We start from the raw sequence: 27,095 nt of genomic DNA, 5'->3' as shown, positions 1-27,095 counted from the left end.
AGAAAGTATGATTGTACTATTCATTTCAAGTATTTCATAAGGTAGAGTAGAACATTTTTTCCTTCACTTTAGTATTTTTTCCCTCACTAAACTTCTCATGTCATGATCATTAACCCATCCTGTGTAGTGTTTGCCAATTGGCAATCAGCTGAAGAGCTTCATTCACTGATTGGCAACTGTGTTGCAAAAACTGATTACCTAATCCCTATTAATCCTTGTCTTGTTACAACTGATTACCTAATCATGTTAATCCCTGTCTTGTTCAACTGTCTTTGAGCCACACTGAGGCATCTTGTTAACGACTGATGCCTGGACCATTTACTATAAACCCGTAGAGGACAGGTTGATTTTGCTACAACTATCTTGTACAACTGTCTACAGCCACACTGAGGAATCTTGTTAACGACTGATGCCTGGACCATTCACTAACCCATTGAGGACAGGCTGATTTTGCTACAACACACGTTTCCAATAGACCCCTGCCTGAGTATATTTGGGACTCGTCCTCTACTGGTTAAGTTAGAGCTAGTTTCTGAAGCCTCCTCTAGTAGCCTCAATCAGCCTTTCAGCTCAGTGTAATTTAAACCATGTTCAAACAGACAGAGCATGGCAAAGGCAATTCGATCTGATGAGGTTCTGAAACCACCTACAGGGGTGGTTTCAAGTGCATTTAAAAAATCTAAATTACAATAAAATTTCACTTTTCTCCTGTACTTCATCTCAAATTGCTTGTAAAATATGAAATGATGCCAGGATTAAGGTGGTAGACTTTAACTCTTTATTTGCCATGGTGGAAAAACCCTGTGTGCCACGTTATTCTCAGACACGAAGGTAGCCATGCTTTGAGAAAGAATTCTGTTTTTCCAACTTGTATAACTTCTACAAATTTCTGTTAAGATGGGCATTATAGTAGGCAAAGTTAAAGAGGAATGCCAAGCTTTGTTTCGATATAAATTGTATGACGAATCTATTTTCAATTTTTCTTTGAATGACCAGTTGCTATATTACTGTAAAGGCATGACTTTTGCACATAAAACCGTGACAGAAACTTAGCATGTACGAGTAAATCTAGTTGGGAACACCGCTTGATAGTCAATCACCACATAGAATGTAAGCAGTATATGAGAGGAACAAAAGCACGAGAAACGCTTTCATTATCCCGTGGGATTAGCAGTGATTAGCGACTTATCGATCGGTTTTGGCGGCTTTGTTTGTTGAGCAGAATATGCGAAGTTGGCACGCCGTCGACTGAGTCGGACGTGCGAACGTGGCACATAAAGAGTTAAGTGCACCACTTGGTTTGTGTGATGGGAATGCAACTTTCTCTTTCATATCATTCATACCACTTTTCCTCCTTAACACACCATAAGTTACTGAAAACATCGTAATTTTATATGTCATGAGTATAGTATTTTGCAAATTGGAAGGCTTGCAAGACAGTTTCGTGAGTGATCGATTTCATAATCAAGAACCACACTGATGGAATGAGAAATAAGTATATCCCTTTCTAGAGAAAACTTAGTGATTATCAACCTTGGAGATAATATGCACAATGCAACTGTGTTACATGAGGCAATTTTTCTCCAAATTGTTTATTTCGCATACATCAGCTGACTCATGATATTCCCAAATATGAAAGCGCTGCAAACTGCACTACAGATGGAGTGATATTCTAAACTTATTCTACTTTAACCCATAGAGGACGGGCTGATTTTGCTATAACACGCATTTCCCATTGACACCTGCCCGAGTATACTCAGGACTCGTCTTCAACAGGTTACTTGTTGAACAGCATCATAAGATGACAACCAAATATTCAATTAAAATTCTTCTCTTCTGCCCTTTCTTCTTTTTTTAAAATGTTATTAACATTATCATTCCTATTGCCATTAGTGCTACTATATTTTTAGTGTCTTCTTATCACTATCATTCTTACTATCATCATCCTCATGATGGTATTTCTGTTGTTTAAAGGGATAGTACAGTTTTGGTGGAGATGAGAATTGGGTTTTTAACTTTTTGCGAGATACCAAGAAAACACTTATGATATAGTACAGAACATACCATTTTAAGAGGAATTCAAAGTTTATTTGACGAAGATCGGGTTTGGAATGACTGAAACATCAAAAAACAAAGTAAAACAAAGCGATCGTAATAAAGTGTGGGTCCCACACCTTATTAGAATCGCTCTTTTTTGATATCTCAGCCATTTCAAAACCAATTTTCATCAAATTAACGTTGAATTCCTCATAGAATTACATGCTCTTTCACATTTTATAAGAGGTTTCTCATTATCTCACCAAAAAAATGTTAGAAACCTGAAATTAGGTCTCAACCATAACTGTACAATCCCTTTAAGATAACCAATAAATCAATATCAGTATCATTATCATCATTGCACAATCTTTTCACCGATGCTCTTTGTATATCGTATCATCATGACTACATTCCCTAAAACATTAACTTTTGCCCAAAAGAAACAACTTTACCTCACTTGGCAGAATGATTCACTGTATGATTTATGAACGCTCACTTAAATGCCACTTTATTTCATCGTAACTAATTAATTTCACCGATGTAACAACATATCATCCTCAATGACGCGTTCATAAAGTGAGGCAAAGTGTAGAATCACACTTCATGCCTTACAAAAAGGTAATTCAGAAACTAGGCCCTATATCTTTCTAGCCAATGAGTAAGCAATGATAATGAACAGCAGGAAACGACAGTAAGTCATTAAGTTCTTGATATCATCGATTAAGATACCTGGTTTCTGAAGGTTGTCTTACACTTAAAAAAGCTCCGCTGAATTTAATCATTTTATCTCTCTGAAACACATTCATAGCTTATCGCAAGGTCCCTTCGAAACCCATAGGAAACAGAACTGAAGACAATGAAGGCCACAGACCAGTGATGAAATGTGCAATAGATATAATTAGATTCTGTCCCATCCTGGGGAATCTGGTTTTTCTCATCCTGTATCTTTCCTTTCCAGGAAAGAAAAGAAATGAATAAACTCTTGGTTTCCCACCCCTTCACCTCCTTACCTTCAGGTGTAACGCCAGGAAAACAAATTCCTCCTTTGATATGTTTTCTTAAAACAGATTTGCAACATTTGAATTAATAGATGAGTTAAAAGTGGGTATCTCAAGGAGCACTGATTCTGTAGAAAGATTCAGGAATACATTTTTCCATGTTAATTTGGCAGCGTGGAGGTTGATGCAGCATTTAAAATATGAGCATCGTTACGGCAACAGAAATGGGGAGAATGGGGGGGGGGGTGAGGGGGATATTATGAGGGGGCAGGGATTGGTGGGGTGAGGTGTTGCAGGTGTCTCCCTGGGGGGAAAAAGGATGAGGCGTGGTTTCCACCAGCGATGTCCTCACTGTGAAGCCGTCTAGGTCATCCTGGCTGGATGTTCAGGTAGCTATCAATCACCTCCCCGCAAGCAAGACAACCCAAGCATCTGCTGAACGAAACCTTTCATCTCAAATACAGGCAGGATTTCCTTACTTCTTGCAAGTATACTACCTGATAATAGCACTGAGCTAATAATATTGCAATTAACACTATCATCAAGGGCGAGCAAAGCCTAAAACAACTGTCCTCTTGTTAACAGATATGTAGTCTTCTTTCCTGTATGACTCAGAATTTCTCTTAGTTTTCATGGATTAGATTATCAAATTTCATGTTCTTCTAGTCCCATCATAGATAAACAAATAGGTGAACCAAATCAAGACCCCCCCCCCAAAAAAAAAAAGCTAAGAGAGGGAAAAAGGTTTCTGAGTTCCAAAGACTTTTGAGCACAGTCAGTAAAACAAACACTAGTATGTCTAGCCATGCATGCTTGGAAGAGACATCTTCTGTCAATATCTCGCCCAAAAGATAAAACTGATGGAACGGAGCTGTCACAGGCAACATGCCATGTTGCAGACTCATATAAATCAAACTTAGATGAGGAAGAAAAAAACAACAAAAAACCCCAACCCAATCCTGACCTCCCTTTTCTGTTGTACCACACAGAATTGGAAATTAAACAAACATTCTCTCCTATTTCCTCCCAGGGGAGAAGGGGACCAGTTCAGAGCATGACCCCAAATGTCTCAACAGCCCCAAGATGGCTATAACTCTCCTTCCCTTGATATCTGGGGTGAAGTAGCAGGGGAACTCTCAATCTTTGCAGGCATCATTAAATGTGATTTGATGTCCTTCTCTCTCTCAAAAAAAAGTTAGAGGTTTTTATGACTTGGGTAGAGATAGAAGCTTCTTTTAAAGGAAAAATGTTTCATTGCAATGAAATTATCTCAAAATACAAATGAAAGTATAAAAAAAGTGATTCTTGATGTGATTGGTGATGCAAATTAGAGCATCAACTCATCAAGAGTTTCTGCAAGATCAGACACAAAATGAGGTGCTGAAATGGTCTGACTTTGAGAAAATTGTTTGCTGTGAAAATCTATGACACCTGCCCAGGCCAGAGTAATGAAGATAAGGTAATGAAGTATTTGCAGTTCTCTTAATTCGTCTGTTTTTGTTTACTAGTCCTCTATGCATCTATGTACATTGCTGTTAACTCATAACAAGCCAGTTTCATTTCATCTGGTTAGTGGCCCAAAAAGCTGGACTAAAATCTTAGTAGCACAACCTATGAAAGTGCAGCAGACCTGCACCAAAGCAATTGAAACTGTTCAAGGGATTAGCAGGATTATTTGATCTCTAGTCATAAACAGGACTATTTCTGCCAATATGCACAAAAAGCAAATCAGCAAATACATATAACCAGCAAAACAACACATAATTAATCAATCTGTTTGTTGTTGTTTTTTTTGGTCCTGTAATCTGTTCAAGAAATGTGAATTTTCCCCTCCTGTTAGCATTTCTAGACCACTAACACCATACAGAATGAGATTGTGTTATATTTTGAGTTGCCTGACATGATGCTCATACTTCTATTCATTTTGAAAATCATCAATGAATAGTTGCAGTGAATAGATTTCTAGCTGCTATCACCAGTTGATTTGATTCCCTCTGCACTTCACAGCTTTTGTGCCTTTAGAACACTTTCTCCATAAACTTGTATTGTTGGTTATCCAATCTCATGCTGCTACAGTGACCATGGGAAATAGTCATTTTAGATGTATATATATATATATATATATATATATATATATATACATACATATATATATATATATATATATATATATATATATATATATATATATATATATATATATATATATATATATATATATATATATATATATATACATACATATATATATATATATATATATATATATATATATATATATATATATGAATATAGGGCCTACATTCTGACTAAAGAGACCAGGGTTTGTGGTATGTCTATGGATGATAACTGTACCATGATTATTGCCTTCAAAATGTCACAAACTTCAAGTCAAAGTGCATCACAAACATGACTTTGGAAGTATCTAATACAATTATGCTTCAAAACTCATGAAAATGTTCACCACATTTTTTGTCTGCGTTTTCCCCCTCTTAATAGGTGTTATTGCAGTGGAAAGCTCTTGGATGGGTTCAAAAGTTATCTCCAGCAACCCTCCCCCCCCCCATGTCCTTGTGACCCCTATGACCCCTAGTCACCTCTCCTTATAACCTTTCTCACTTAATGTTTCACCTAACGCTGACATTCACACATCAACACTCCATTTCCACATCTTCATGAACTCTCTTTGTTTTCATAGGCATCTTCCTTCTCCAATCATATCATCTCGCCAAAATCTCTATTAGTATCTTTTTTTTTTGTTGGTGGTAGATCCATTGGATTTCTCATAAAACTCTTTCCACAAAACAACAGTAAAGGGATGTGTTAAAACTAAAACACAGTGTGCAAAACTGTGTTGAAAATATGTAGCAAAGCAAAACTCTTGGAAAACTCTGAAAAAGTGAAAGAAACAGTAAAGCTAGAACATTTTGAGCAAAATTATGGCAAAAACAGTTATGATTAAGTTGAAACACTGTAGGCAAACCTAACAATGACAAAAAGAAAAAAAAATGTGGTACAGATGAAAATTCCTAAGCAAAATCACTGGTCTATAATAAGAAGATGCTTCAGTCAATTTTATGACCTCCAAGACAGATACTGGGGGAATTTAAACCAGGAAATTATCAATATACACATCTGGCCTCCATGTAATTGGAGCTCTTGATGCTTGAAAATGTGAACATCGTTTACAGTCCTGTCACAGTTAAGTTTTTCTTTTGCGCGAAAAAAACAAAACAAAATTGGAACGTTGAATGCATCACACCACTTCCCCAGTGGAAATCATAGCGACGAGCGGAGAGAATATGGATTTTTTATTTGCATTAGCGTCATTCAGGATGATGCCGTCTCACCCCGGGAGGATAAATCATGACACAATCTGAAAATTCCTCAACAAACAGATCGCAAATCACTGACTCTTTTGTGGGGAGCCACAAACTCTACGAGCATGTTTGATATGAGAAATGCTTACACTTGAGACAATTTTCCCCCAGTTAAAAGAAAAAGAAAAAAATCTACTTCACATGGGCCACCAGTTAGGGCAGTGTGTTATTGCTGTTTCCATGGCAACAATGAAGCCATATCTTCCCCTGACCCATATAGGCTGATCAAAAATATCACCCCCCCCCAAAAAAAAAGGAAAGAAAAAGAATACCAGGTTTAAAAAATGTTAACTTGAAGAGGTTGTGGATGTGCCCCATTTAAGCTGGATGTTTGGTAGCTGTAAGTTCAGTTTGGTTCAGTTGGGATTGTAAAATACCATATAAATTATTTCACCTTACATTTATTCATCACTTCATTTTGAATTTGGGTTTAAAATGAAATAACACAAACAAAAACATGATTGGTCACAGTTATAATGATAGTGATTGTGAGTTAGGTGATAGTGAACTTACGTGCACTACCCAATGAAGTCTGCTAAAACGCAATATTGATGAAAAATCAAATCAAATAGGAAAGATATGAAGGAAGGGGTGAAGGGTGGGCTAAAGGCGGGAAAAGGATGCTGTCGTTTTTATATTTTGGTTCTATTCCATCAAAAACTTGCCATGGTTGCAGACTGTAAACATTGTTGCCTGGCAACAATGAGATATATATTCCACAAAGACTAGTAGGTTGCTGCTAGGGTGATTGCAGTTAACAAAATTCACTGTCACAGTAGGTGTGCTTTCCTTTGGAAAATTTGGAGCAATCATGCTCCGATGTAAGCGGGTTCAGGAAAGAAGTAAATAAGTCCAGGAAAGAATCACATAAACTGAAGGGTTTCTCGTTTGGAGGGGAAAAGGGGGCCACCAAATTGGGGCATAGGCTGTCTTTTGTCATGCCTCCACAACCCTATGTGCAGATGTTCAGCAATAGAGGGCAGCATAGCAGTTCTTGTTTCTGGATTGCCTCCAACAGTAGGTGGCACCATTACAGTTTCAAGTACAGTACTGCAGTTGCAATTTTGTGGGGCTGGTAATCCACTATGAGACTTCTACAAGGAATTGCCACCAGATTTGCAACAATGAAATTGGCAATTCTCCTCTTTCTTTTCTATATAACTTGTTGAGGACAGGCTGACTTTGCTACAACACACATTTCCCATAGACACTTGCCCAAGTACAAAGAAGTACCTCTTGTAACACAAATATGCTACATATCATCACCAAAGTGGGAAATCACTAATTTTTGTCCTGAAAAGGGATAACGTTTATTCCTCATTCCACTACCGTGATTCTCCATTGCAATCACTTAAGTGAATGTCTGTCTTGCCATTCCTTATACACGAAATAATATACTCACAAAATAATATATGAGATATAACTTTATATACAGAACCTCATCGTTTTTCCTAATTTGCATAACAAAAAAGGGTGTGTGTGTGTGTGTGTGTATGCAGGGCAACCACCACATTTTTAAAAGTGGGGGGGGGGGGAGGTGGCCAAGTGTATCTTTCTGGTGCCACTTCCAGGTTTCATCAGCTAACAAGCAAAAAAAAAAAAGAAAAAAAAGAAAAGGAATTCAGCTGCAATTTTCTGGTACAACTTCCGAGGTAAAGAAAAAGTGGGGGGGGGGGGGGGCCCATGTATTCTTTTGTATTATGTAAAAAACGTGCCCCCACCCCCAAGTTGCGTCGGCCCAGGTATGGGTTTCCAGGGTTACTCTTACTCACTTGGGCGAGGCTTGTTTGCTGGGCATCTCAGCGGTCAGGCCCTCAGAGCCAGAACTGTCTATCCTGGGGAGGGTGGCACCCACTTTGCCAGGGCGGGTCCGATCTCGCTCTTTCTCCTTGTGGGCGGGCGGGGGAGGGGTCTTCTCTTCCTTGATGCTGCTGCTGCCGCCGTCGGGCGTCCCCTCGCTCTCACCCGCCAGATTCTCAGAGCTGCCCCGGCGTACGGCGCCCACCAACCTCTGGAACAGGCAGGGGCGCTATAAGGGAGGAAAAACAGTGTTGGAAGGGGGTGGGGGAGAGTGTTGAAGATGGTAGAGGGAGGATCAAGTTATAAGAAGGCATGGAGTAATGAGCTGGAGTTGCATTTAATAGACACCAGTGATGTTTATAATAACCTTACACCAAATGCACATGTCACATTAATTACCATGGAAGATTGTTATCAATTAAGCTTTTAATGTTAATTAAAGAGATGAATTTGTTAGTACTGTCACTCTTATAACCATGTCACCAGTACAGACAGTTTTCCGGAAGTATGATGGTATTAAAGATGTTAATTGGCATATCTTCAGTCAAAACTACCTTTAATTCAATCCAACTTTCCTTTTGGTTTGGCTGTTTTGCTTTCTTTAACACACTTTGTTAACACTTTGTTAATCCTTCTCTATTTAACAAATGTAGTGCAAGAGAAATTGATATGGTGAAAGTTCCAATTGGGAAGTAATATTCATTTTGATAATCTTGATTAAACATCTAGAATAAATCCAAGCTAGTTGATTGCATTACAATACTTTAATGAAAACTATAAATGGCTGATACATATATCCCATGCTAAATAATTTAACATTGTATCACTTTCTAGTAAAATAAATGTATCACTATCTACGAAAATAAAGACTTTTTTTCAGAACACAGACAAAAATTAATCAAGAGAGTCACTATCATCTACAAAGAGATCATTATATCAGAAAAGAAGCTTTCTATCTTTACACATTTTCTATGCATTCTATGAATAAATATATCAACTACAGCACAAAAGCTTAAAGATTCCACTTGTAGTAAGTGACATTGACACGAATAAGCTTCTACATTCACTGATAAACCTCTAATTAGCATACGTTGACAGGTTTGATAAGAAAACATCAACAATGGTTTGTCTTTGTTGAAACAGCAGAGAGAAAATTTTCACGGCACAATGAATTAATCCCTTTGTGATAGAAGTTTGTGAGCACTGCATACATTCAATGAATAACTTGCAGAATATCATGAGGTATGTAGCAAAATATATACTTTTATAATAATGTTTTTACTTGAAACTTCTTGTCTTTGCTTGAGGGGGGAGAACAAGATGACAAGAAATTCTGACAGAATTTAGAATTGTCAGTTATCAAAATGCTAAGTGGGGAAATACATTTTTTTTTGTTGTATAGCATGCTGCCAAATGATTATACTGGTACTCTTCTCTCACACAATCTGATTTGGAAATGTGAACGCAAGCATGATCTACAATAATGGATAGGACACATATCATGAAGATTATAAAAGAAGAGAAATATTATATTTTTTTTTTGTGTGCAGTGTGGAGGAACAGTGGTATCGTCAAAATGTTTTCAAGGCCCTCCTGAGAAAACTTATGCTGCTACTGCAGATGAGGAACTCGACAAGACTGTTGCTCTTCTACAAGTCACAGAAAAGTGAAGAGAAACTCTTAACCAAGGATGTGGGTAAAATTTCGATGGTATGAAAGCACGCAAGATTCATACAAATTGATGGCACATTCATGGTATCCTTGGAATAATTGCTGAACATCTTTTTTTGAGGGGGGGGGGGGCGGTGGGACTGTTGTTTTTGTTCCATAATAATTTGGTGTAAACTACACATTTACACTGTAAATTGTGTAATGAATAAACAATACAGTTGTACAATTAATTAATGCATAGCTGGTAAAAAGCATTATACCATGGATTTCAATATAGCGAATGTGCCTGAAATTGGTCTGTCGTCTTGGAACAAAAATACATAGAACTACTATCAAAATATGCGATCATACACATGAGATGAAATAGAAATGGTGAGAGCATAACACATAATTCTATCTTTGTATGTCTCTGAAACTTGGATATAGTGATCCAGTGACAGGGAAGAATGTTTGAGAGAAAAAATGGTGAAATCAAGGCAAAATCAGTCCTACTTGGAGAAAAATATAATGGAGAGTCAACTACGATGACTAGTGGTATCGAAGGAACAAAGAGATCATAATTCATAAATGCTACACAGTAATACTGTCAAAGAGTGCAAGAAGAAGACTGTCTTCACACAGCAAGAGAAAGCAAAACAGAATTCTTGTAAGAAGAACAAAAAATGTGGACAGAGCCAGTAGAGCAGGGACATAATATGGAAAACAAGGGCAAATGAAAATTAAGTCTCAAGGCAGAATAAAAAAGAAAAAGAAAAAAGAAGCACATGCAAAGAGTAGGTAGAAATAAAAAGTAACAGCAAGCAGTGCTCTCAAGCGAGTGGTCAGCAAAGTGACCAGCGGGCACAGATTACTCCTGTTTACCTTTTGCGCTGCCAGTATGAACTATTTAGGGAAGACGATGAAGATATCGGGTGGTGTGAAGAAATGCATTTTTTCCCCCAAGAATAAAAGGACGAAAAAAGGGGAAACAAAAAACAACAACAAAATAATAATAATAATAGTAATAAAACCATTGGTGAAAAAAGATGTGATCAAAACATGAAAACAATGAATGTGGAAAGTGACATGAATCAATGCGCAAAGAAAAAAAAAAAACCACCAAAGTCATGTGCCAAGTGGAATGCAATGTGAGCATGCCATGGAAAAATTTTCTCTCTTGGTGTCAAAGTGTGGGGTATTACTTTTTTTTAAAACAAACTCTTCAAATCTCATGCATTTTGTCACTGTTTTGCATAAAAGAATTTGCACACAAAACATTAATTTTGGCAAGGAAAAGCGTGTGGGTACGGGGCAAATTTCAGAGGGCGTGTATCATTCAACAGGTTGTGGACTGTAGATCTGGGTGAGAAATCATTAGCCAATGCCATATACAGCAAATGAAGGATTGTTAGAAAGGCAATTTGCAAGCACAGAGAGGGATAATCATAAAATATCGGAACTTTTTGACATGAATCAATAAACTGTCTCTTTTTGAAGAAATAAAATCTGTATGTTCGCACATGTCAAGAAATACTGAAAGACATTGACAGATAATATTTGAACAAATTACAGAAATGCGACTATTTCAACATAGCTTGTATATTATAAATAATTTGCTCGCTGATTTACAAAAATGATGGGTAAATGAAAAGTAAAAAATTGTGATATAGATTGATTACATTGACACAGAGAAAAAATGTCTGAAACCACCTAAACCAGACATGAACATGAGATTCGGTATGTAGAACTATTCAAAGAATGAACGCATGAAGTATGATATGAATGGCTAGTATGGATTTTTAGAAGCAGATCAATGAACACACATGAATTCACAGGAAATACGTACATTTAAAATATACCAGAGTATCAGTTTGCATCCATTAAATATTCTGGATTATACAGCAAATCTAAGTGACTGTGGTAAAATCAGCTAAACCCAGATAAATTTCGTTTATTATACACTCGCATAAATTTTTGTCATTATCGTGGAATTGAAACTGCAGTGACGAGTACTGTGACTGTGTCAATGCAAGAAAAAAAAAATGCTGTTCGTTGAAGGTAGGTAATTTAAAAACAGGCAAAACAAAACCTATTCAATGCAACAAACTTGTGCATATGTGAAAGCATTTTGGTGATGGGTACATATGCACTCTGTGATCCCGTAATGGCTGATATCACATTAAACATATCGCAGATATCCTGAAACCAAATGCTTCAAAAATCACAGCTGGGTTTTACTAATGTTAGCACAGTCAAAATTTGTAAAAGACTAAAATAATAGCAAACATAAGTTTATTCTGCTCAAAACAGGGCTGTAATGACCTTTATAATTATGTTAAGCCGTTTCTTTCATAGACTTGATAAAAATGAAGCATTAAAAGTTTGCTTGGTCAATGAAACAACAAATATTTTCAAGATACACAAGGGATGAGTATGGGTACATAATCTCAAATTTAAAAAAAAAAATCATTTTTTGTACAGATCATTTGCAAACAATTTAATTGCATGGATCACAATGACCTCTTATATATCATCTTTAAATGAATAGAAAAAATATATATACACATAGACAAGAAACTTTGTTCCAGCAAAACAAAGTCAACTTAAATCGTATGCATAATAATATGAACTGTAAAAACAGGTAAATCCATAACTTTCTCTAATAGCAGAAGAGAGTAACAAGAAAATGTCAAATGGGTACTAACTTAATATTGGGCATGGTTAATTTGGTCTGAGCAGTGATTGTGTGTGTGTGTGCTGATGTAAGTGGAATGCATATAGTGAATATGTGTGGTAGAATTGGAGAATGTCTTGTTCATTTAATTGTAGCATTCACATTTTATTGAACAGTTAAACAGAAAGGTGAAAGGTCACAGAAACATCAAATTCACATCAACAGCAGCGGCACACAAAGAACAAAAGACAGGCATTTTGGTAATCCTCTCATCTTCACTGTTTTTCCAATGCAGTTTTGATATTTATGTGACATACACCATGCACACACACAGACTGGTTCTTTAGTTTATTGCTGAAGTGTTAAAACAAATGAAATTCAAGCCTTCATTGACAAGACACAAGTTTCAGTTTAGATACTCTCAGAGACACATATTTTGATATATTCCAATGTTATTTCTCTATTCTTCCTTCCCTCAATCTCCATCCCGCTCTCTTTCCATCTCTATTCACATCTACTCTTTCTACATCATGTTTAACCTGTTGAGGATGGACTTATTTTCCTACAACACGCATTTCCCATAGACACTTGTCTGAGTATACTCGGGGAGTCGTCCTCAACGGGTCAAACTGGCACCCTTCATGACAATTTCAAATTCTGAACATTCCTCCTCATGTAGGATTACCATGACAACTTCACTTTTTTTTCCGAGGTCTTACCAGCACTTGCCTTACCTGAAGAGTTTTCCTCCAAAATGTGTATCCTGTCCATGGACATGCAATATCAGTTTGGCTCCATGTCACCAATTTACAATTTAGAATGGATCAACAAAAATAAAGACATGGTAAAAAAAAGTACCCAAATAAGATATGGCCTTTCAAAAATTACCATCTACAGTTGTTGCTTTCTTAAAGAGACAGAGACACAACATGATGAGGACTGACATGGGAATCATCATAACTTTTATCACTTAATGAAAAAATGTAGCAATAATCAACCTTGAAAGAACATGAGAGGAAATTTAGCACACTCCACAAAGGTTTCAGAACATCTGCACACAGGAAGCGCACAACCAACATGAGTCATTTACCCGCAGTTTTATTATCTGAAATATAATGCCATCATTACAATAATATCATCTTTGAAGATGGCCATACCAAAGGTATATTGGAAGATATCAATATCACACCAGTTGATAAAACATAATAAAAACGGAAATGAAAATGATACCATATGTATAGCAACTTTATATATGGTGATAGCTATGACATAATTCCCTGCTACATGAAGATACAGTTGAACCTCTATTATCCGGCCTCCCTTTATCCGGATCTCTCTATTATCCGGACGCAATCTCGCCGTGATTTTTTTATCTTTTTTTAAGAAACTCCTTGAGAACTCCTACACAAACACACATGAATTACATATACTTGATACATTTCTTAATAATTATTTAGGTAAATCATCCCAAGAATTTGTAAAAGAAAAATGATTTCATTCTTGCAAACACGAACCTCTATTTTGGGGTCTGTTACTGAGTGTAACAATGAAAAGGTTGCAGCATACACATTACTACATGTGGTACTACAATGGGCTACATCAGTACATGTGTATGTATATGTACATGTATAAAGCATTGAGTCTCCCGTATCCGGCCAAATCCCTTATCCGGATGAGCCCTGGTCCCGACTTGTCCGGACACGAGAGGTTCAACTGTAATCATTTTTTTTTGGTTCAACTTTACCTCTCCTGTACATTCTCAAGTCAGTTATCTGTCTTCATATATATATATATATATATTTTTTTTTTTCTCTCTGTATAACTTGAAAGTATACAAATACTCTAACATATGACAGAAATCAAACATGAATATTCAACCTTTCCATGTAAGAAAGAACCTACAATTGATGCATGAAGGTCTGAGATTATTAAAAAATCACATGTAATACAGCAAAATATATTTGAAAACAGAGAACAGGATATCCAAAATTTCACGTGGTTGGCAATGAAAACCCTTGAAAAAGTACTGATCTAATCTCTCTATCACAAGATACCAAATGAAGTACCAATCTAATCTCTTTATACAAAATTATTATATCAACAAATGCATTCAACAGGTGAAAAATGGGAAAAAACAGGAAAATCTGCTGAAAATGTAATATGATGATTTCATTTTACATGAAGCAAAAGTCAGCTAAGTAACTACAAATTGAGAAATGGATAATCATAAAATCAATGCTAGACAAAAACCTGGAGTAAAATATTACTTTTTTTCTTTCTGTGCCACTTGCTCATATAGATTACAACAATTTGAAATACTATTTGAAGTATTACACACTTTGGTCCCGTTTTAGCAAAAGATTATAAATTTCCTTACCACGCAGGCTGCCATAGACTTATGATAGAAATCAACTATATAATCAATTATAACTCTTCATAAAACAGGGCCTTTGACAACTAGACTCTACTACTTATAATTCTTGTAAATGTAGGGTTGAGAAATACAAGAGCTTTCCTCAGACTTCAAATTGTGTATTTCCTACATAGTTCTATGCTGGTGTACAGACTGTGAGAAGAGGTAATTACAGTTGGATATAAGCTTAGAAATTGGAAGATCAACATTAGCTTCATATCTTGAATATCCTTTGCATATGCTCCGCTCATTAATAACTCTAAAAATATCATGAAGTATAACAACTCGTGAAAACTGTGAGTCCAGTTTCACTCTTCTTCTCAGGGAAAAGACTTTGGTATTGGAAGAGCATATAGCCGTTCATTAGTTGGAATTTAGCATCCAGTCAGTAAACAATATTTATCTCTCTCTCTATAGAATTGAACGGCTTTAATGCATTTACATTAGGCATTAATCATATATCTTCTTTTTTGTGTCATTACTGATAAACACACTCTGCCGATGGCAGCTGCATTACATACGAGGTAAGGTAATAATACATGCAATAAAATATAATCTCAATTCTCTTTGAACACTCATGAGTTGAAAAATCCGAAACCCAGCAACATTTCTAGAAATATAGTTTTGTTATTTACAAACTGAAACCATAGAGTTACATTGCATTAGAAAACATCTTAGTTTGAGGAAATGCAGTAACATACACACACTACAAGGACACTGAGAAGTATAGACAATTTCCATAGACCTTACATTACACATTCTGAATTAACCTCAAACTACACATTCCCATAACTCTTGAGTAAAAGTATGATACATAATTATTCAATAAATATTTTGTTCTGTTAAAGGCATAAGTAACTGATGAATGGAGAATGCATAGTCAAATGAGGTTTAGGTATATATCTAAACCCTTCATGTTTTACAAATAATGAAAATACAGTGCTCACCCATTAATTGGGGACCACTTTGGCAGGAACCCCACTTAAGTGCAACAAAACTTGATGTAAGAAACTTTTCACATGTTATTTCCACCACTTACTGTTTCATATTTACTTGTCACTGTGGTTATCAGTGGGTTTAATTACCGTGCACGGTTTAGTGTAATGCCCACATACTGAGCTTCAGGTTGTGTGGTTTGCATGGGCCAATACCAGCCACTACTTAAAGCAGGAGCACCGCTTAAATGGGAGAAAAACTTGTCTCCCCTCCCGATTAAGTGGCGAGCACTGCACAATAAAAAAAAATAATCAAGTGTCTAGAGGTTAACACTGTTCTGTTTAAACCATACTGAATAAAGAAAACAACTCAATGCAAAAACTGCTCCAAGAAGCATCGTTGCTGAGGCGGTATCAGCCTCTTCTTGGCAAGATTCTATCCCAAAAGTGGGGAAAAATCATGAACAGATATATATATATATATATATATATATATATATATATATATATTTATATAAAACAATGAAAGTGAGACATACAATATATGAATGTAAAAGCATACAGCGACAATGAGCTCAAACATGAGCCAGGCTGGAAATCTTTGAGGCTATAAATATCATACAGTGATCTTGCACAGGAATGGAAGCAAATTTGGAATGGTACTGTTAGTGTACATGCTACAGGCAGTACTCTATTTTTCAATGATATGTCCTTGAAAGAAAAAAACTTCGTAAAACTACCTCTCTGTTACATTAGAATCAGACAGGGACATTGAACAATCAGAAGTTTATGGAGTGTTCTACATTGTGTCTTCAATTGAACTCAAATAAATCATATTCATGATGCAATTATATAATAGATAACATCTGGGCACCATTTCATGAAAATTGTCAGCCCTGACAAGTTGTCAGTCTCTGACAATCATCATAGTAACAGTCAGTGACCAGAGGATCTCAGCCAATCAAAACCAAGGATTTTTACTGAAAATGTCAGAGACTGCATGTCAACTTGTCAGGGCTGACAATCTTTTATGAAATAGTGCCCTGTAAATGCTTTTGACAATACCAGAGGAAAAAAGAAGAAGAAAATAAAAAGAAAAGAAATCTGGATCAGAATCCATGAAACTGACCATAAATCCCAATGGCTGGGTTACCATAGCGATGAAGGAATGGATGATATTGAGGGATAAAATGAATGAGTATCACATTGCTCCTGCAGAATGTAGATGGCGATGCATCACCATGAAGTTTCTTTAATAGTTTTCTGCTAAGAAGAGGAGAAAAAAAAAACTAGAAAAGAAAGGAGATGGTTGTTATTTGGAAGGAAACCATGTACCTACAGCATGGAAATGAAAGAGGATGGGGACTGCCACACCATGAGCATTGCTAGAAATGAAATGCTTTTAAAGAACTGGATGGAAGAACAACCCCAAGATGTGGAAAAATCCTTATTAATCCAATTGAGAATAAGAAACAATAGATACTTTTTATGACAAGGATCAGGCAAGATATAGAAACCAAGAAAAACTTCAGAGGGACCACAGACCCAAGAGAGAAGTTGGTGGACAGGCAGCGCTTCCCAGTTCCTGCTATTAAAAATCATGTGACCAATGTATAAGATGGAGAGAATGGGAAAGATGTTAAACAATGGAAGATGAAGAAGGAGTCAGATTGACTGATGGATGGATGGATAGATGGTTGGAGAGGGAGAGAGTAGAGGCTAATAGAGAGGCATACAGACAGACAGACAGACAGACAGACAGAGATTTAGAGAGACAGCATATGGCTGTCTAGTCTCGTGGAGAAAGTCCTTTGGGATGAAAGGAGCTACGATTTTTGCTGAAACTCCTTGGCGGCCGTGACGGCAATGGTCTGGTACAACTCCCCAGCATCACTCAACCTCTGGCCCCCAGGATCTGCGAACCCCCTGCGCCTCTGAAGAAGGGGCGACACGGGCCTCGAGCCCACGATTGACGAGTAGCGTTGTCGCTGGTACTCGTACCGCTCGCGGTTACGTGCCGTCCGTGAGCCAAACACGCCCTGAAACAAGTACTGGTGTCGATTCAGGAGCGGACTCGTACTCACTGAACCGCGGGGGCTCGGGGTAAGCGATGGTCGAGGACTGCGCGACAGCGACAGTCGCGGACTCGAAGACTGAACACAGAACAGGCCAAGATTTTTTTTGAAAGACAGATTGAGATAAGATGAAGAGAAGGAGAAGAGGGTATGGGAAGAATGTGGAGAGGAAAAATAAAAATGAGACATGATACAACAAAAAGAATTCATGCAGAAGCAGAGGAAAAACGTCGTGCTGAATATCCATTTCATTTCCTGGAAGGCATTCATAAGATAAATCCATCTAATTAGCATGCATTAGGAATGAGAAACTTGAACAACTATAAAATCACCCACCAGACTAGCCCCAAGAACTCCATCAGGAAATCAATGTCTTTAACCAATTGAGGATGATCTGATTTTGCTATAACATGCATCTCCCACAGACACCTGCCCGAGAATACTCAGTACCAGTCTTCAGTGGGTTGATATCTGATTAACAACTCTGTTAACCTGATGTGGGGTTTACTTTTAAATGGTTTCTCATGCAGTGGTATCTTTTCTAATTCTGTTATCCACCAAGACCCCGTTTACAGTGCGAGGCTCGGCCGCGGCCGAGCCCAGCCCCGCTTCAGTGTAAACGCGCAAAAGGCCAAATTCGAGGCCAAAATTGGCCTCGCATTTGGCCTCGCTCTGGAGGTGGTCTCGGCCGCGGCCGAGCCGCAGCCGAGCCCGGCCTCTTCTTGGTGTAAACGCAAACTGGGCCAAATGCGCGGCCAATTTTAGTCTGGCTTCCAGACCCTCTGCCCGTACTATTTCGCTATTCACGATATTAACCCCCTCAACGTGGAAAACTAGTCTAGTTTAGGGTGGTTTTGTCCTGCAAAGGATTTTTTCTTTGGCAAAGGCCTTTGCCCGAACGGCGACTTTGTCGCCACGGAATCCAGTTGGCAAAGGGTCTGAAAACCAGGCTATACCAAATTGCGTTTGTTTACAAGCAGAGTGCCACTATGACAAAATATTGAAAGGTTTGAATTAAAAGCGCAGCCGAGCCCAGCAGTGTAAACAGACAAAATTGCGAGGCTCGGCCGCGCAATTGAGCCCGGCCCCGCAATGTAAACGGGGTCTTACAAAAGGAATCCAATTCTATTGCATTTTTTTCATTGACTTGGTGTGCTGCAAAAACAACTCATCATGTTTAAAAGACCTTAAAACTGAAATCTCAGGTAAATCTGCAATACAGTGATACACAGGCTATGTAGATTACACTATAATTGCAAAATGTTACATTTCATCACCTTTCACTTTCATGTGGCATAACTTTACTCATAACTAAACTCATGGACAGCATTTAATATCATTCCTCACAGGTGACTGACACTGCTGTGCGATTCTCATACAAAACAGTTACAAACATATTGTCCCTTGTGCATGATGTTGTTAGTTCAAATGAAGAGTTTGTTTGCAAAAACCGATAAGTCCATATTTGCCAAATGGAGATATTTGCGATTAAAGGTCAAGAAAAATAAAGAGAATAATAAGAACATTTTTGCTTCTTTTGACCATAACTTCAAAAATGTACCTTTATATGTAGTGACCAATATATCATTTAAAAGGGATTATTTTGTACTTTATGACAGAGAGCATACTTCAGAATCTTCAAAAATGGACTTATCGGTTTTCGCAAACAAACTCTTCAAATATTGCACATATCTAATCTACGAGTTGCCTAACTTGACAGTGCAAACACAGTGTACATTTCTCATGTCTATCCTCATATCAACTGATAACAGGGATAATGATACATACATACATAATGAACATACACCCATTAATGTGACATAATATATAGGTGCATTTATATATTATGTAGTGCGGCATAATAGGACCTAAACCATTATCGCCCCTGGGGTTGACAAGACCGTGTATCCAAAAACCTCCTAAAACTGAATTTTGAATATCAAAAACACTGATTTGAGTTTTAAAACATTGCAATCATGAGTGCAAACCAAAATAATGTTTCTCCATTATTTGATTTTGATTCTAATTCTGATCATTTGACATCAACATTCATTTTGAAAAATTGTTGCCAAAATAAAAGATTTTTTTTTTCCTCTCCAGAAAACACATGGTTTTTGTGGTTAAAAGGTCTTGTCAACCCAGGGATGACATATAAAGTACATAATGTGAAATGTATAGACTCTACATATCGGAGACACATATGACCTTATACACACTTGTATGTGTTAGCAAAAAAAAAAAAAATGAATGGGCATTGATGTTAGAAAACTCTGTTAGTTAATATTCATCAAATGATTACAACCTCAACAAATATATTCTCCACAAACTGCAAAAGCTGCATGGTGGCTTGATTATATTGGTCTTAATATACATAAGTACATGATAGTTAGCAGTTCAGTTTGCAAAGTAGAACTCATGAACAGTAACATGACTATAGTTCTAGATGGGAGAATTCTATGTGAATCTGAGTTGAGCAAAACTGCCTAACAAAAACATACCCCTTTTTGATTGTACTGAATAAATCTCCTGATATTTTCCTCACTATTTACTGTAATCAATTCTTTTGACTTAAAGTGAACCTTAAAAAAGTCCACACTCTGCTGGCAGTTAAAAGCTATTGAAAGCTTTTAATTGCCATTCATTGAATCAATGTTGAATATGTGACCATGTATCACAAAACCAACAAAATGTCGCCAGACATGGATTTTCAGTTATGGGCAGATTCTTAAAGAGCAGACTCTACGCTTTAAAATGATGTATAACTCAATTCAAATTGACTCCCCTAACCTATCTAGATACTGGAAAGAAAGGACACACTCTGGATAAGTGTGAACTGAGAAAAGAGGCTCTGAAGTACGTAGTCTATTCAAGCAGCGCTTAATCTTAAACCAAGCCATGCTAGCCAAAAAGCCAAAAACTGCTGAAAACGCAACTTTCCCGTTAATGTTATGATCCCAAACTAAAGAATAATGTAGAAGAAGGATAGGTCTTTCAGAAAATATGAAAAACTCAAGATTGACGCGGTTGACCCATTTCACCTTTTTTGAGTCCTCATGTAAAATCAAGGGGTGCGACTTTTTGTTTGGTTTTTGATGCACGGTCACATATGACAAAGTGATAAAATCCATGCACGTTAAAAGTGAAGTTGAATGCAAAATATATCAAGCTTAGTGTTGGAACAAGGCACATATGGAATATTTTAATAGTCTGTTTCATGACAAGGAATCTTCTAATATTATGGAGAATAAAACCCACATGGAAGGGCATGCTGATTGGTCAGAGAAAAAGACCTGAATTTTAGAGGCATGCTTTAGAACATTAATCCATCATATTTTTTAGAGCTCATGCTTTTCAGAATTTCACAGAGGAGAACAAGAACTGCTATTTACATGACAATGAAGTGACTAATATCATTTCTATTGCACATTAAACACACACATTCACATAGATTAAGATATAGAAAATTAAGACAAGAGGTATAATAACAATGAAATCATGCTCTGAATAAGGCTCATACACAGTATACAGTGTGTTGCTCTATAAACAATGATGTGCATCCGAAAGTAACCCAATACCACTCAATGCTCAGAGCATCACGCAATCATGGTCCCATCTAAGAACATATGGACATAGGCATATAAACAGGCTGCAAGATGTATCACTGTAAGGGTGTAGTTCATTGCCCTCTAGTATCAATTGTCCAGGTGAACCCAAACAGTGTTAGATCACACTTCAATGATGTAAAGCCAGACAATGACGAACTGAACAAGCAGCAGATACATTCAAATGGAGTTAAACATCCAATGGGATATGGGATTATCCAGCAAATCCATTATCAAGCTCCCGGGGTTGAAGGTTAGAGAGGAGGAAGAGGTGGAGAGTGTTTATGTTGCTCATAGCAAACGGCATTCCCGTTGCTCATAGCAACGGTGTTCCCGTCTCTTCTTGGGTATCATCATCAGCTCCCGACACATCCCCTACAACTCCCGGAGTCTGGAGGAATGTCGTGATAAAGAGAGCAAGGTGACACGAGGGATTAAAGCGGTGAGATGAAACAGGCAGAACCACAAACCTGCTGGAGGAACACTTATTGTCATGGCAACAGATGGCTACGATGTGATGACATATGAATATGGTATGAAAAATTGAAAAGAGTCGAAAGGTCTTTATGTGTCCTAGCTGGTGTACTTGACTGTGAAAACCCTATTCCTCATAGAAAAACAATCTAATTGGATTGCCTTCTGAAAGAAAATTGGGAAAAATATTTTTTATTTTATTTTGTGTTTGCTCAGCATTTTTAATAACAATTATGATATTATCAACATTTATTTCATTTCTTCCAAATTATCTATGACTGTGACTGATCAACCATTACAATGATATAAAAAAGAATGGTCATATAAGGATTTATGTTTTATGACTTGTTTTATGACTTATGCTTTCACACTGAATAATTGAAAGACATAAAACTTTCCACCAATTCAAATTTTGTGATGAAGATATAATTCTGTTCTTTTAAACACGCACTTTCATAACAAAAACGGCTTTTATGCAAAAGGGCAAAGATAAGGTAATTTCGTTTTTCATTCTGCTATTTTTACAACTACACCACCTTTATGAAGCCATCCCAAGTATTAAAAGGGAGAAGAAAATTTGCATTCATTGGCTGCAAAGATTTGCTTCCTTTTTGTGTAAAATTGGCAAAATGTAAAATTCAAGATTTTTTTTGTCTTGATGAAGATGATAACATTAGATGAAATTTTGCCCAAGAAAGAAATCTAAAAAGAAATTTGATAGGTTAAGCAGGTACCAAGGTCCACAAGAAAAGCACAGGGTCAGTAGAATATTTGACAGTAAGTGCAGGAGTTGATGGACAATTTATGGCTATTATAATGGTAAAGTGTTATATCCCAGATACTCCCCAAGCATATTCTATAGGCATCCACTACTACGTTGTCTTGGAGTGTTACTTGTTACTTTTGTGGCTGAATAATTTCTATTGACTGAACCATGATCTTCACATCACGATCCTGCCAAGGATTAGTAGCTATGAACAATAAGATATCTATGTGAACAGTAGCAGTTTGAATTACTATGGATTTGACTATATTGTTATAATGATGAATTGTAAATATTGTTAATATATAGTCAACTATGAAGCATACGGTTGCTAGCACGAAGGACTTTATAGTAACCATGGTAATTACATAATGTGGATGTCTGGTACAAATTTAACTTACAATGTTTCAGGTGTGATTAGATTTTCTATACCACATCCAATGCAGAACTAGACATAAGACCCATGGTAGATGTACAGGGTGTAGTAAATGTGTGCAACATATGGCTGGTGCATAGTAGGTGAATATGGAAACTATCTGATGTACATACATGTGTGTTTATACCGCATTTTTAGAACCATGGGGACCATATCCGTGGACGCCGCTGCAAAAAATACACCAGGGTGTGACCGTCAGCCAAATTATTGGCAAAGCATGCATGATGAACCAGCTTTTTTCTCATGAACATATCCTGTTTAATATCATGTAGCTACTCACCATGAATAACCCCTCTGCAAAACAGATCAAAGCAAGCACAGCTTGCCCGACACTACACCAGCTAACTCAACACCTCCCAGCTCTACACCTGCTAAATGCCTCAACATGCAGACAGGTACTCTAAAATGAAAGGTGTTCTTACACAGCCTATGAGTTACACCAACTTATACACAACAACTACTGGATGAAAGCAATGGGCAAAACCCTCTACCCAAACTTGGCTTCCTTGCAGATGATGAAGTGTAAAATGGTCCAAAAAAGCAGATGACATTTCAAAAGACACAAAACACCATTTTCCCCCACAAATAGATACACCAAAACTACACCAACCAAGCAGGTGTTTATCCCATCTACTCCATTCTACCTATAAATCATTAGCCATATGGTCTTAACCCTTTGTACAATGCTTGAGATTCTACAAAAATAGTGTTCATGTTCGTTTGATGTAGTCAAAGTGACCTTTCAGCCTCAAAATCACTTTTCCTTTGTAAAATCCTCCTTGTCATCACACAAGTTGAATGCTTCTAGCATGTTACTGCGCTTTTGAATGCCACCATAGATATCAGATGAAAACAGCGGCTGGCAGCTTTTACAATTAATAGCATCACTTTTCTGTACTTTGAAATAATAATCCATTCTATATGGATGTATTATATGCTCAACCTGAAAATTCATTTCTCACCCCTTTAAAATTTCTTGCACTGTTGCAAAATCAAATTGAGACGCAGAATACTTCATAAATCTCATCACAACTTGCTCAATCTTAAATACTGAAGTTGTCAAAGTATCTAAACATGAGAGTTGTCATGTCGTTGATCTTCAGCCATCTTGTCGTGTTGACAAATTTTGCTTCGAAGCTTTCCACAGATCCAACGGATCACAATTTCGATAGCATTAGGTAGCACTCAACGTGCATATGTCTTGTATATTTCCATGGTTCAGTTCCATTCTCAATGAATTGTTGCTGGATATAATCTTTCATCCCTTCCAAAAGGACAATTTTCATGTGATCAGTTGAGTGACAAATGCACAATAAAAAAAAAAAGAGAGAGATGTTAAATCTAGGATTCCTCTCCATGGACTGACAGCAGCATCAAGTACTGACGAAGTGTTAGTTCCTCTGTATACCTCAACTGCGTGTCTCTCTTCATTATCTTTAAAACATTTGTTTGGGCTGATAATGCATGGAGTCTGGCTTTCCGAGGGAGCATTTTGCGGTGTTAGGATTCCCATCCACCAATCAGGGCATCAGAGGGTTACCATGGCAACACACTTGTGACAACATATTCAGCAAGCATGGGTCACTGAGCAGTGGTTCCTTATGGTTCTTTGGCTCTTGACTTGATAATCTTACAAATGTTGAAGTTTTATCAGGTGTGTTCCTGTGAATTTGGATTTGATTATTACAAATCTATTTCTCCTCACTATAAACATAATTGTTGGCAGGCTATGTCTCATACTCAGTGATCTATATTTCAGCTTTTCACAAACCACAAGAACTTTTTGATTGGTTTGTTTGTTTATAAATATTACAAGGTCTCTCTTCTTCTTTTAGACCTGATGATTCGCCACTTTGTGCTGATTTCTCGATGAAGTCACAAGTTTGTTTTCTCAGAAAGGGCGCCCTCTCTGGCCGACCCCTCTGCCCCGGGTCACACATATACCTCATGGTAGGTATGCTCCGCCTCATCATCTGCATCGCCAGAGGTGCCCACGACAGAGAGGTGAGCTTTGCGCAATCTCTCCGCCTCTTTGCGGGCAGCAATCTTCTTTCTATATTCCTCCTTCATCTGCTCTCTTTGCTGTTGTTTGGCAACGAGTATAGGAGGTATACAAACAGAACAGAAATCAGCAACAGGGTTTACGTTACGAATAAAAAACAAAAACATCATGTACAAACGAGTACATCCAAATGTAATGCAAATCTAAGAAAAACATGAGAACACACATGTCATCACTGCAAAGACAGATCAGTGAAATCCTACAGGGTTACTGTGACAACTGAAAATATTGAGGAAAAATAAAATATTTTGACAGAACTGCTTCTGAGTGTGGTTGGAAAAACATGACAACGTAATGGTATAATCAGAATCTGCACTTTTCTAGTACCAGTAACATCTGTGTTTATCATATCACTGAGATTGAGAAGACTCCCCTGTACGATGCAACTCGTATACAATCATACAAACTGTAGGGAAAGAAACCAATTCAAGAAGGGGCATAGGTGATTTCATATGGATCTTCATCTAGCTGCAAAAAGAAACGTAAACAGTTATGCAAAGTACATTTGTAGTAAAAGAATAAACTATACACATATGGACTGATTTCAAAGTGGAATCATATTGTTTAAGCAAAGATGATTTTGCAAATATTGAAATTGGAGTTACTCTCTTTGCAAAAGTATAGACTATACATACTGAAAGCTTAGACAGGGAAAGAGAACCAACCACCCAGATACAAGTTTGACAAATTCTAAAAAAAAAAAAAGAGTAATGAATACCATGTCACCAGAGTTATTTGATGATGTTAAGCTATGATGATGTGACAGACACGGTTGGCATGGCGACAGTGGACCACTCTCCCCAAGATGAAAACATCCAGATGCTGATTTCATGCAGAGGAAGAGGCTGATCTGATCAGGCAATCTCTCGACTACAGGTGGCGGCAAGCTGTCATATGGTATACCACTCTACCACCATGATCCATTTTTGGCTGCTTTTCACTTCTGTATTTTTTCCTTTCTGTAGGTGGCTCTTTAAGCTTAGAAGCTGCTGTTGCTAGGATACCAGATAGGCAAGCACATGGTGCGCACCATCTTCCTTCTGACTACTGCACATCTGACGGCTCATTAAAGCTGCGCGTGGAGATCACCGCATGCTTGGATACGTCTCCTGCTGCCACTTCCTCAAGTCACATACAGATACATTACCGTGTTTATGTCCGCCTTCTCCTTTTCTTTAAAAATCACATTGCGTATGTTGAACATTGCTGCAGCAAAGCGGTGAAAGATGGTCTCTAATACCTCCGGCAAGCACGCTAATTACAGCCTCCATCGATGGAAGACAGGGCACATGCTAGAATCCCATCACTTTCCCCATGTACATGCAAGCTATCATATATTCTATGATGACACACAGAAAGATTGGTTCTTTCAGAACCAAGGTCTTGTTGGCCCAGTACACAACTTCAAAATGACTTAACTCCACCACTGCCACTGACAAGCATTTCCAGCAGCAATTTGTGAAGGTGATGAGGCTAAGAGGATTGAAGTATACCCTAGATAAATAGCATGTCATCACATGAATATAACTAATTGCAGCATGACTTTGACACTCTAATAAGCACCCATCACCCCGGACAGCATGTTTGTGACAGAAAACACCACACAAACGTGCAATGCCATCTCACATAATCCCTGACACGCCCATCCACACCACATCCATACAAACAGGTGGTCCCTTAAGGCTCTCGATCATCACTGACATATACTACAGCAAGTGTACAGATATATCCACTTTCTGCACACAACCTGCTTAATAGATGCTCTCACAAATATTGGAACACACACACTGGCAGAT

The 27,095-nt window shown here is 37.4% G+C and overlaps 1 protein-coding gene across 1 annotated transcript in view; it reads right to left on the bottom strand.

The window, feature by feature from the left end:
- LOC140241110 (voltage-dependent calcium channel type A subunit alpha-1-like) overlaps nt 1-27,095 on the bottom strand; it is a 229,002-nt gene that overhangs the window by 28,435 nt on the left and 173,472 nt on the right. Inside the window, exon 40 of the mRNA XM_072320878.1 lies at nt 8,188-8,444. Coding sequence (XP_072176979.1) covers nt 8,188-8,444 — 257 coding nt within the window. The remainder of the gene's footprint in view (nt 1-8,187; nt 8,445-27,095) is intronic.

The sequence above is a fragment of the Diadema setosum genome, chromosome 17 (assembly GCF_964275005.1).
Source record: "Diadema setosum chromosome 17, eeDiaSeto1, whole genome shotgun sequence".
In the NCBI taxonomy this organism is placed as follows: Eukaryota; Metazoa; Echinodermata; class Echinoidea; order Diadematoida; family Diadematidae; genus Diadema; species Diadema setosum.
This window is presented reverse-complemented; position numbering and strand designations above follow the sequence as displayed.